This window comes from Onychostruthus taczanowskii, unplaced genomic scaffold (genome assembly GCF_017590055.1).
Source record: "Onychostruthus taczanowskii isolate IOZ18803 unplaced genomic scaffold, ASM1759005v1 scaffold90, whole genome shotgun sequence".
Classification (NCBI taxonomy): domain Eukaryota; kingdom Metazoa; phylum Chordata; class Aves; order Passeriformes; family Passeridae; genus Onychostruthus; species Onychostruthus taczanowskii.
In genome coordinates this window covers 240,654-254,122 of record NW_024506994.1, presented here as the reverse complement: position 1 = coordinate 254,122, position 13,469 = coordinate 240,654, and the positions used below count along the sequence as shown (strand labels likewise).

The following is a 13,469-nucleotide window of genomic DNA, read 5'->3' as shown; positions in this document are numbered from 1 at the left end:
CTTGTGGAAGGTCTCTATCCCCTTTAGGTACTGGAAGGTTTTCTAAGGTTTTCCTGGAGCTTTCTGTTCTCCAAGCTGTTTTCATAGCAGAGGTGTTCCAGCCCTCTGATCCAATTGGTGCCCTCCTCTGGACTCATTCCTGTGGGTTCACATCTTCCTTCTGCTGAGGAGCCCAGAGGTGGATGCAGCAGTGCAGGTGGGGTCTCAGAGGAGTGGAGTAGAGGGGCAGAATCGCCTCCCTCGACCGACTGGTCCCTCTGATTTGGGTTCAGCCCAGGACACCGATGAACATACCCGTAATATTAATCCATCAGTGCCACAACAATGACTCCTTCTAGAAGTAGCTGCCTGCCAGATTACCACACATTCTCCTACCATCACGATATCACCATCTTTTCACTATCAGAAATATGGGTTAGGATATATCTTGTTATAGAGTGTTTCTAAAGCAGGAGGATTTTTTAGATGAAATGTGCTTTGGTTCACTTGTGGATTTGTTTGCTTTCCAGACTGCATGCTGAGCAATGCAGTCCCCTTTGCATCATGTTTTGTTTTCCATGGGTACAACGTATCTCACTTCAAATTAACTTTTCATATTAGGCACTACTCTAATCCTGAAAGGCAAGGAATGCACATCCAAACACCTGTTTCCACTGCAAACAGAAAGAAGCCACAAGTCCTGTGGTCCTCCCTTATGGGCTTTAATTGTATTACTTCGCGTAATAGGAGCACTATTTCAATTTTGTCATTATGTTCATGCATACAGGTGCAAGATTGCCAGGAAAAGCTAAATATATCTTCCAGCAGGGTGTCATTGTCGTTTATACAGAAGCAATTTGCTTCTCCAGCACGCAGAGGATTGAAATCAGCCTGAGTTACAACAAGCTGGGTTGAGCACAGAGCAAGCACTACCTCCTGACGTTCCCTTGCTGCTGCTGCCAGCGTCTCGCGACACCACGCATCAAACCCTTCTCTGTGGCAGCCTCCTCCAATTCCCTGTCAAACAAGTTTAGAGAGGGAATTGCTGCTGCAGAGTTTCAGCGTTCAGCAAAGGCCTGCTCACACAAGCTGCACATCTGATCAAGGCAGCACCACCTCCCTGGCAGACCTCCCCGCTCCCACCATCGCTCTCCTGGTGTCCTGCCCCAGATTTGGGGGGATTTGCTCTCAAACACTTGCTCACAAAAAAATACCTCACAGATCCAGGTTAGGGCACCGTTAGAAAACAAGTGAAATCAATGGGGATGATAACAAATAGGTGTGATAACCACTTAACCTGTCCCTGCCACAGCAGCTCAGCTGTGTCCTGGCGGTGCCCAGGCTGTGTGCGCAGCTCCTGAGCCAGCCTGCATTGGGTTACAGAGCAGCTCTTTTGGTTACAAACCCGCTCCCTGCTTCTCTGTCTGAGGCTCCTGCTCTCCTCGTTGACAAACAGCAAAGGGAAATAGAGCAATTGCGTAACACCTTTCTTTTTTTTAACCTGAGACAGAAAATGCTTTTATTGGGGACACTGTGGCTGGTGAAAAACAGCCCTTTCTGGTTTTTTTTGGGCTGGTGGAAGATACAGTTTCTACCAGGCCACATCTACTGCCCTACATTTTCTGCCTTATTGCTGCTTTTCTGTGTGCTCCTTCAGGGATGCAGGACAGAACTCTTTTCCTTGGGTGAAGCATCACCTCTGTAAAACTGAAATGAGGAATTGCTCATTGATCCCAACATCCCCTGCCGTTAGAACTTGCCTCAAGCATGGTTCAGTACATTTACATTTGCCACTTGTTCCAGTATCTCACAGTCCTCCAGAAGGTACCGCTTTTCTGTTCTTTCCTGCCTTAAAACAGGCAAAATAAGTCTCTCCTTTGCAGTGTCTCCTGGATCAGCCTTCCTGTTTACCTCCCCTTACTAATATTCTATTCTTTGCAGTCACCCTCCAGAAAAGTTTGCATCTCTTCATTATTCTTTTATATTCTCCTATTTTTCAGCTTTCAGCTTGTCTCTCCTTTGGATATTCTCTTTTTATTTTTGAACTTCTGAGGTGTATAATTTAATACTCTGGTCACATGCTTTACTATAGAACCTTTTAAACTTTTAATTAAATTAATGGCACCTTTCCAAAACATCAAGAACTGCAATTTTTCAACGTAAATGGAAAGTCTCCAGGAAGATACCAATTAATTCTTCTGTTCCAGCTCTGAGTTTTATGTGAGTCTCTATGCAATTCTATAATATGCATTATGCAGGAAGTCACATTACTAAAAATGTTCTTTCTGAAGTTATAAATCTTCAGGTGGTGGCATGGCTTGGTTTAATGCAGTGCTCATTTTCCCTGCTATCTTATGGATCCACAGCTTCACACAATGAATCTGGGCAATGACCTTCACTTTAACAGCTGATGCAGTCAAGGAACCACATATCACAAACATCCATGTCAGCCTCAGTGAAATACTGCAAGAACTAAAACAAATCAGTAGCTACAGATTTCCATTCCAGCACACATTTGACTGATGACAGAGTACCAAACAACATCACAAACCCATTTTTTAGCCCATAAACATCTCCATTAAACATAATTTGGTAGAAACAGCTTGTAAGAGGTGAATTGTCTGGTTGTATGGACTCATGCTGGTCCATTTTAGTACATTAAGCTCTCTGTAAAAAGTATGTACAGGGCTCTTATGAACCTGAAATTCTTGTCAAATCTGTTTGCTATGGAAAAAGACCTCACTGCTGGCTCAGTCACAGCACCTGCACCTGAACTGACTGGTTTTGGAAGATGTGTGAAGAGGCTGTGTATACACATCATGGATGTGGCTGACATTTCAACTTACAGCCCAAAATATCCATCAGGGAGTACAAAGCAATTACATACTCTCATCTTGACAGAAGGGAGGGGTTGGAATTTGCTTTCCTAATCATTCAGGGCTCTGTTTGCTAAGGGTCTGAGATAACTCCCACATATTAATAATAATCCAATGGATTTACAGGAATGGATTAGGCTCAGAGAGACCAAACACCTGTAAGTGTTCCAGGCCAGACTGGACAAGATTTTAAGCAACGTGGTCTAGTGGAAGATGATTCTGTCTGCGGCAGGGGGATTGGAACAAGATGATCTTTGAGGTCCCTTCCAAACCAAGCCAGTCCATGATTTTACACGGGCATAGGGGATCTCAGCCTCAGTGTGTGTAGAGGCCTTAAAACACTCTGAACATCAAAAAATCTGAGCTCTTCACTGAGACAGAGTTTGCATGAAGTTTGCTATTAATAAGGTTGTATGTGTCACAGGTTTCAACCATGCCACTGATTTTAATGGTAAGGTTTTCACAGCCCAAGACCAACAGTCATACACAACTTCAAACATTCTGAAACCCTGCCACACAAAAGCTGTAGTAATTTTTCTATATTTTCATCAAGTTGCTTTCTGCTCTCAGTTACCCTTCTATAAAATCAGTATGAGCTTCAGTCTGAGGAAACTGACAGTAAAAACTGATTAAGTTTTTACTAGTTTAAGAAAAAAAAAGGAAGTATTGCAGTATATAATCAGAAGACTGACAGCTTATCTCAATCCTTATTGTTTTATGGTCCATAAGCATTTCAGACCTGCCAGCCTCTGCTGAGGAACCAAACCCTGGTACCCCCTAGCTCTTCCCAAAAATGGAAAAGAAAGTCAGGATTCAGAGAGCAAAACCTGAAGCCTACAGCCTCAAGTCTAAAGTTAGGGCACAGTACATTGCAGGCAGCAGGCTAAGAACAACAGAACAAACTCACAGGGAGAGAATTAACAATAAAACACAGGAACTCTGCCTCTCCCTCCACAACATTACCTAATTCTAATGTCACGAAGAAGAAAGCAGAGTGAGTGTGTGTGCAGGAGATAACAGGCTGTCACAGCACCGCTTCCACTCGGCGCCAGAAAATTAAAGTTTGATTATTCGGTAGAAGCCGAGCCGATCTGAGAGTCACACCAGTGTCCAGTTCACAGCGCAACTTACCTTCACAAAGAGCTCAATTTCAGGGTCCTTCCCTTCCCCATTAGCAGCAACAGAGTCTGTCATTTTTCACCCCCAAGGCTACCGGCTGATCTCTTGATATTAAGTGGCAAAAGGAGGTTTCAACTGCACGGCGTGTGAGTTTCCCTTCTGAACCGCTCCCACAAAGCTGTTAAAACATCACTTGTAATGATAAAGCTCGGAAGCAAGTAAACAAGTTTGCAGGCAATTAAATTAATAATTAAGAAAAGGCAGGCAGCAGAGGAGCAGTCCCTGTTACGGCAGTTCTTCAGAGCAACAAGTGCTGCTGTGCTCTGGTACAGTATCCTCATCTGTCAGAGCTGCAGCCCTCGCTGCCTGCCCAAAATAGCCCAGAGCATAAAAAAACAGAGGGTGGGGTTAAACTCATAGGGGAGGAGACAAGCTCCTGGTACCTACGGCAGGATCAGTCTCTGAACAAATAATTCTGCTCTTCCCTGTTTTCAGCGTTTCCGTGGTTCCCTCCCTCATTCTACAGCTGGGAGCACCAGGGACAGGGAAGAAGGAAGTCCTGTAGCTGGGCCGGTTTCTTTGCTTTAAGCAACAGTGATGTTTTTTCTGCTTTTCTGAAGGGTGTTTGTCCTGCCTCTAGCTGTTCAAAGTCCTAATATTGTTATTGCTAAGAAAGGAAAGAGAAAAAGAGCCAGTGCACTGCTGTTGGATCAGTCAAGGAATGGGAAGAAAAGCAGAGCTTTGCCTCAGCAGCCCCTGCCATGTGTGGGGTACAGAAGCCAAAACTGAGTGCTCGGGTGAGAGAAGCACCTGTGATGTGACCACTGCTGATGGAGCTCAGGAGCAGAGGAACGGCAATGTTTGGGTCCCATAACTATTTCTCAGCATGTCCCTCGGGGTGCTGGTTGTAGAGGGGGGACAGAAGGGCAATGATTTGCTGGGTGGAGCATGGGAGAACAGTTCCAAGGGCCTCAGCCTGCTGCTGACATACTGCTGTCATCCCTACTCCCCTTCCTTCACCCTGCATTCCTGGCGTGACTCAGAGGGCACTGCACAGCAGCCCTGAGCATGAGGTGGCACCTATAGAAAGTCCTGACGCAGCCAAAAGGCACGAAGGGAGGGAGTGTTGGCACAGGAGGGGACAGCAGGCAGAGGTGAAGGGGTCAATGGCACCTCCTCCTCATCCCCATCCCTGCCTGGAGGGACTTTGTGTCCTCCTGCCCTCAGGAAGTCTCTTCCTACACTCCTGCCCCGATCCTGTTTCGGGACTGCCAAAGCTCTGGCTCACAGGTTGTTGGCAGCTCAAGCTGCCAGACATGAGCAGTTTTACTTCCCCTTCTGACACAGAGATGCCTTTTGGGGAGGGTTTTGACATGATCAAATACTCGCCTTTCCTGATAGTGCTCTTAGCTGTGTGCCTCTGTGATGACCTCCAGTTCTCTCTGTAGGCATTTGACACAGCTCCAGAGCAGTCACAGCCAACACCTCCTTGGCCCTTTGGGTAAGTTCTATGGGAATTTTCCCACAACAGCTGCTTCATGTGCACTACATGAAGGACTGAAATGGTTAACAAGTAAATCTCATTATGCTGTTGCAACTGTAATTACAACATAATCATCATTATAATTACTGTAAAAGTATGCTTATGGTTTTTAGATCTAATTAGCACTCATCCAAATAACTAGAAGGTTAACTATAAGAGAATTAAGTGTTATTACTCCTTTGATTTCAAATTTTTACATGTAATTTTTGGACTAGGCACATTAATTACCAAACATTTAGAGTAGAATTTATTCCTAAGCCTACCGGCAAGTTTCCAAGGACATGGGCTAAGTGTACTTACATGTGGCAGAAAGAATCATTGCATTGTAATTATGCATTACAGTTATAAAAGTCTGCCAAAAACTTAAGAGCAATCATCGTATCTCTGAAACGCATCCCTAAACAATGCATTATTAACTATCCAATTTAAGCTTTTGGGATTTGCAGAAAAGTTGTTTTGCTCTAGCACCTCGTGGTGACATAATTTCTCTTTAAAAGGGATTCTTGGGAACTATAGGAAATGGATCATCTTGACTGAGGTTACCTGTAGCTCCAGCCTCACTGAAAAACATTGATTTGATATAGGCAAGTGGTTTGAACAAGTTATATCCCAGGACCATTGGCTCTGGAAGAGAAGATACTGCCAGCTATGAGCACAGTAATAAGGTAATGCTGCTAATGCTAAATCAAAGGGTAGAAATAAAATCAGCTTTCCAAACATCAGCACTTACAAGTTGTGATGTATTACAAGTTGTGACCTATTTAGATGTCTATTTTAGAATGAAAAAATATGTCCTAGAAGTGTCTAATTTTTTCCACTGAGCCCAGGGTAATGAGATAAACATGTAAAGGTCAGACAAATCCTGCAGTAATTTTTAAGCAGAAGAGAGCTATGGCTTTCTGAGCCTGATTCCTGTGCCTGTGCCATCCCTCACTCCAGAAGTTGTGTGTGCCTTGCGCTTCTGAAAGTCAAACTCTAGATGTAGCAATTTCAGTAGACACCCAACGTGTTAAGACATTCAAATCCTTCCCTCCCAATTACTGTCTGAGTTTAGTGGTGTGTTATAATTAGTAATTAGTTTGCAGATGAAGATTATTGTGCTGAGGCTCAGCAAAGCAGAAGGGAAACTTTGCAATACAAAGGAGCAAAGGTGCCCTGCAGCCATTTCCATACTAACCGAGATACAAACTGCTGGAGGGACGGGCCAGATCCCACCTGGCTCAGGGTGTTCTGGGCAGTGCTGCCACTGGAAGCTGCCTTCCCCATCTGCTTCTACCTCACCCCCTGCCCCAGGACCTGATATGGGGTGCTCAGAGGCTACAGAAGTTGAGGAGTAAATACCACACATCTGGTGTTCTAGCTGTGCTTTTAGGTATCCATGGAAAGAATAAGCCAGCCCACCTCAAAAAAAAAACAAAAAAAAACAAAAAAAAACAAAAAAAAAACCCAAAAAACCAAAACCAAAAAACCTCTGCTTTACAAAAATACCCCCATGGAATCCCTAGAAGAGACCAAACATAACAGACAACATAACTTGTTCATATAATGCTGATTTTTTGAAAGAGATTCTGGAAGTTGAATTTAGGATAAACATTGTAGAAGGCAGTGAGTAGGAGTAAAAATATATATATCTACATATCTATATATATGCACTGCTTTAGGAATCTATTCATGCATTTACTGCTTTTCTGTCATATAAAACTGACTTATCACTTACATCTGGGTGGAACCTTTACGACTATAATGGTTTTTAGTGTCTACACAGCTCTTTTGTATGTTATGAAATCAGCTCTTTCTTCAGCCAAATTAAGGGTAAGATACTGATAAATAATTAGTACACTCTCATTTTACTGCAAAGAATGAGTCACTTAGTTTGGCCTATCATTTTCTCACAAGTCAGAAGTAGCAGAGGCTTTGAGTTACACACAAGAACATCAGACACTGAATTATGAACTGCTCATAAGCCAAGTCATTATAGTTTGAGGTTTATGAGATATAGAAATGAATATGAGCACATCATCCCATTAATAAAAGAAGAGGACGGCTTTAGAAAAGGAACAGCCATGTCCCTACGTAAGACTCTATTGTAGGTGAACCCTGGTGCACTATCAGCTTTCACAGGCCTGATCCAGGCTTCACTTCCAGCAAAGATTTGTCCCGAGGGGGTGAAGCAGAGGCCAAGCATCCAGAATGAAACTCTATCAGTTCTCCAGCACACCGCTACCTTACCAAGAAGGATCAGAGCACAAGGCACATCCATCCCCCAGTACTTCCATCCAGCTCCTTCCATCAGAGCAGGTATTGCAAGTTTTGAATGACACAGACAACATTTTTCATTGTGATGAAAAGATGTAAAAGCTTGGTGCAGCTGCAGGAAATGCTGTAAATGGTATTCAGGGCTATGATTTTACCAGGGAATTATTTAACTACTTACTTGTCTAAAAACCCCACACCTAAGCAGCAGTCAGGGTAGTTTGAATGGGTTATGGAAGCATCTCTTCCAGAGACAGTTCTGAATTACTGGCAACTTCCAACTGCATTTATTGGATGCTAGTAGTTTTGATATGCAACACATGTAACAAGCTAACAACTGCAAGGAATCAATCCCGTAATTTTTATTTTCTTTTGAGTTACAATGTGTCACCATCAATTTCTCGTCTGAATTTCAGAAAAATCAAAATATTTTTCTCAGATATCTGAGGCCAGACATCAGGTCTGTTCCCCTCCCCAAATGCATAAGGCATGCAAGGACGTACAAAACTCTTCTCATTCAGCCTCATGCCAGCACTCGGTGACCAGATACTTTTCCTTGACTATAAAGATGTACAGTACCTCAAAATGTGTTGGTTTGATGGAAAAACTGTGATTTAGTTCCTTTTTGTAAATTTTCCTACACTCAAGTTAATGGAAGAAAAGACATTAAGAGATACAAAAACAGCTATGCAGCCTGGATGTTCCAATAAATGAGATGGGATGGAAAAGCCTAAACCAGAAAACTTTGCACTCTATTAACTGGCCAGTTTGAGGTAACACCCTCCATACCCACCCCCAGATATTATGAATCCATCACAGCCCTGAGCTACAGCAACTTTCCTTTATCTTTTCATTAAAAAGCATTCTTTCAGCTCTAAAATTATCTTGCTGAAACTCTTCTGTTTAAAAGAATGAATCAGTTCAGACTGGAGTTTTGCAAAGTTCTAGTCCAAAACCATGGAATTATTTTTATATATAATTATGTTTTCACATGGATAGAGCATCAAACTTTGCTGTAACATTAATAAGCATTAACACCTTCAAGAGAGAACCTGAAGAGAAAAACTGAACCTGCTGTTCAGTGTGAAGAGAGATTGCATTATGGATTAAGATCTCAGTGCTCACACAAAGACAGTCTCAGCTACCCATCTGTAAGGAAGTGGCTCTGAAAAGTTACAAAAGCATCTCCTAATGCTGCATTCAGTACAGAGGCTTCTAGAGGGCAGTGCTTTATTTCACTATCATTCCAAAACTGACATGTCAATTAAAAACAAAAGATACTTCCAACCAGGACTGAGACTGCTCTGGAAAGTGGTATTGTAGGAGATACAATGGAGAGCATGACAGATTGTCCCAAACTGTGAGCCATATGGATAATGCAGCTGATAAAAGGAGAAATGTGGAAATCCTCAGCCCTTGCTTTTCAAAATGAATCCTCCATGCTATCAAGTGTGGTGAAGAAAAACAGCACCAGGTAATTGTCATGTACCCATTGATGTTGACTCACTACTGTCATAGAACTAAAATTACATTATTTTACTTCCAAGTCTGAAACAGAGTAAGTAATGCCTATTCCTGTCTTATTTTACAGGAACTCATCATGCAAGTCCCTATTAAGATTATTTCTATTCACTTCTTTGTATGCTTCTTATCATAAATTAATTAAGATTTGAAGTACGAACATGCAAAATAGGATTAAATCCCCCCCCCCAACAAAAGATCAGCACACAATACACTACTTTAATCCTGATTTATGAATTATTATTTACAGAAAGTGTTCAAAATGGCATGTACAACTCATGCACATCTCAGGCTAGGCTTCAATTGCTCCCAGGAATTAAGGCTCAAAGAATGCACAGTTGCTGCTGATTTCATTGGACACATTTGTGTTTCACACTGTTGTTTAGCAAACAATTTGGCTGAGAGCTGAAATTACTTTCTGTATTCTGATGCACATTATTTCTAAAAGTTGAAGCCTTCAGCAGCTCAGTTTGAAATTAGCCATGACTCAGGCTGGTCCCCATGGGTTCACACACTGGCAGCAGTACCTGCATGGCAGGTTTTGTGCATGGATCTGCACTGTGGGTTTCAAGAATCCTCTACAGTGTAGGTACTGTTTGGCTTAAGAAAAGGGCCTCTGGATTTTTGCTCCCTGATAAACTCACATTGGATCAGTGTGATGTGATAACATCAACATCCTTACATCCCTCTGTGGCAGCAAAGTTTAACCTCTGCAATGGTGATGCCTCTGGTCAGTGGCAGTGCTGCTAGCCTAGATTAATGCAGTTGGCTGACCTTGAACCTCGCAGCGAACTGAAGAACCCTTCCATTCTCCTTAATAAATTGCCTTCATTCATTTTTCATCTCACCTTTTGGTACTTCTGTGATAAACTTTCCATAAAGTTTGCCAGCTCACTCACCTTAGTGCATCACCTCAGGCTGTTATTAAATGAATGGTGGGTTCTTTGTTCTTTTTTTTCTTCTTAAGAACTTGAAAGCAAGAATTCAACATCTTGCAGCACCTAAAGTTGACTTGGTGATACTCCATTTTAGGTTTGGTTGGTTTTTTTTTTTTGCTTGAGGACCCTTTTCACTGCAGAGTTAATGCAAACAACCAGGATGAATTGAAGCAAGGTGGTGAGTTAAACACAGATGTGAACTTCTCTTCTGCAAATACTCTTTTACATTAGCAGATTTTTGCTGGTAGCCATCACATTAACAGATTTTTGCTGGTGACCAGCAAACCCAGCTCATTAGGACTTCAAAGAACATATCCCACATCCTTAAGTGAAAGATGGTTGTGGTAATTCTTGAAAAGGTGGTTAGCTTAAGACCAAGAGTAAATTTTTAGTGAAATTCAGCACTGAGCACAGTCTAAATAACAGTGGTGCCTTGTTTAAGTCTGTCAGAACTGGGAATACTGGGCAGTCTAACCATAAAGACATAAGGGGGTTTTTGCCTCTTAAGTGGAAGATTTTCCAAAAAATTTCCATCTTTTGCCAAAATCACAAATTTTCACAGAGCATGTAGCAGGTATCACTTTTTTAAGAAAAGTGTGGACCCTTGGCCACTGGCTGCAATACCTGGGAGCAATCTCACCACCAAAATGTCAAAGCCCAGTTTGTCTTTGCAGTGTCACTGCTCTGACACAACTCTGACGCAATTCTGTAGAAAATGGACTTAGGTTTTCCTGTGAGGCCTACATCAGCTGAAAAAGTTCTAATGAGATATGGACCCCTTTACTTATTATTAGCAAATTCTACCCATTTCTAGCCAAGCAGCAAGTCAGAGTTGATACCAGACTAATTAATAAATATATATATAAAGGTATTTCATGATGTTGAGAGAAAACTAAATTCCCCTGCAGAGGGTGGCAGCAAACAGAGACTCTCCAGTTAAGCCTTGCCTTCAGGTTCATACAGAAAATTGACTTTCAGAGAAGAAAAGCAGAGTTCAGAAGGGTGGAGCTGTGAATGTTGTGAGGTTTGACTCCTCTCAGCTCTGCATCTCGACTAGGTGGATGTCACTGTGAGGGAGTTTCTATCATCTCTGACCATGCTGGGTCTCCTGACCAGAAAAAGATGACTTTAGGGTACAGAATTATCAAACCAACACACTCTGCAATTCTCTTATATGCCATGAGAGTTCTAGCAATTAAACAACAAATTAAAAGGTAATTGATAGCCCTTTTTAGAGAACTAAGTATATAGAATCAAAACTGAAAGTAAGTTAGCCAGGTCATGTATCACTTTCCCAAGATATTATAAACCTTGCACTTTATTATTGTAAACCAGAAAAAAAAAATTAAAATGCTGTAATGAAAATGAAGGGGAATCTACACATAAAAACTTCATAGTGCAAAGCTTCATAAAATCAAAGAGGAGGACTCAGAGTCACTGGAAGTAATACATGTGGGAATAGTTTACTATTGATAGGGCTGATAGTGACACTGATTTTTAATGCTTCCTAATTCTTTTCCCATTTACACCCTGTTTTCCAGTCAAAGTAATTTTTGCCAGACTTTAAAAAGGGAACTTTTCAACACTGGTGTTTTCTTTAGTTATCCAAAGGACTTCAGACACCCAAAGATTTATCTTGCAATGCACTCAGCCGCTGAACTCACTGATTCCCCAGGCAACATCCTAAAACAAAAGCTTGAAAGTGAACAAAAATGCAAGGAAATTACCTAATTTCCCCAGAATCAACAGCAAGCTAAGAATAGACTCCTGAACTCCTCAATGTCAGCTTAGTCAAACCATTGTCAAATGAAAATACATTTGTTTTCCCAAGTGTTCAGAACTCCATTGTCATGGAATACGCTCTCCATACAGGTGATTATGTGAATATATACACAAGTACAACATTCTTGTACACAGTATTCTACAGGACACATTTCCAAAGACATTCCACCAGCCCACCTGTCACGCTCTGCTTGGAAAATCTGGCCTTCAGTGTTTTGGGTTTTTTGTTTTTGTTTTTTTTTAATATAAAACATACTTGGTTCCCATCCCCATGAGTCACACAGTGCAATCTTGACAAGTTAATTGTTAAGTGGAGTTAGGCAGCAGGGTGTTCTTTGGTCACATCCTTGCAGGGACTTGGAGAGCACGCTCTCCTGCCTGGCTGGCAGTCCAGCAGGGAATGCCAGGCTGGCGGAGCTGCCAGCCGGCCTTTTGTAGCGGGGCTATTTTTAGCTGTTATCAGCCACGGGTGTGGGGCCAATCCGCGCCTGGAGCCGCACAGAAACTCTGCCCTGGCCAAACTTCACTCGCTGCAATCTCCCGGGAGGGGGCAAGTGAGTGAATTTGCTGCGCTGAAGTTGGGCTGTTCTTTATACGGGCTCCTGCAAGGCGCCAGCGCTCCAAGGAGGCGCGTTAGGAGCATGAGCAAGTTACTGATTCAACAGATAAGCATCCTGCCTATATTTGGTGAAAATGAGTGAATTTAAGGTGCCTCATGAAGTCCAATAAGTGATGCAATCATTCAGTATGATGTACATATAAATCAATCTGCGGTGTTTTTATAAAGGAGGTGATTTTTATGTCACCGTGTAACTATGTACTGTGTAACTGGAAACTACTTACTGTGATTATTTACAAATCCATAACTACTTACTGTGATTATTTACAAATCCAGCTCACCAAAGAAAGGGAAGACAGATTGGTGCCTCTTCAAAACGGGCCACGTGGTGTATAACAGACTTTTAACACTGGACCTTTGTCCAGCTTATTCTTTTAGTAACTTTTCATGGAAATATGACCTTGTAGTAACTTTAGGCTTTGAGAAATGAATTTGAAATGGTGAGAAAAATGTGTATTAAAATGAGGAAGAATTCCTGATGACATTAAGAAAAATAAAAATGTTATAAGTTTAAATTAGTTCTCCTAGTATTTCTGTTTACTGAGGACTTGCCAGTATTATTTGGGCACCTCACTGGCCATTTCTGGCTAACAGAGACCCTCTTGCAATGAGGGGCCATCCTAAGTATCAATGTTATAGCTAAGGATTAACATATTTATAGACCAAGTATAAATGTGGGCAAATATAAAGCACTTCTGCTGGTCAGATATTTAATCAATTCGATTTTAAAATGAATCCAAAAATATTACAAATACATGTGAGCAGAGGTCTGAAGAGTGATTAAATACCTATATTTTCAGATGCAAAGCTTCCACTCCTTCCATTTGCTTCTCAACCCG

The 13,469-nt window shown here is 41.9% G+C and overlaps 1 protein-coding gene across 2 annotated transcripts in view; it reads right to left on the bottom strand.

Annotated features, from left to right (window-relative positions):
- Positions 1 to 13,469, bottom strand: part of CLIC5 (chloride intracellular channel 5) — a 77,691-nt gene that overhangs the window by 54,638 nt on the left and 9,584 nt on the right. The window contains exon 1 of one of the 2 annotated variants that reach the window (XM_041426218.1): positions 3,987 to 4,329. The exons of the other annotated variant lie outside the window; for it this stretch is intronic. Coding sequence (XP_041282152.1) covers positions 3,987 to 4,049 — 63 coding nt within the window. The 5' untranslated portion in view covers positions 4,050 to 4,329. Of the gene's footprint in view, positions 1 to 3,986; positions 4,330 to 13,469 lie in introns of those variants that run through there. 2 annotated transcript variants of the gene reach the window in all.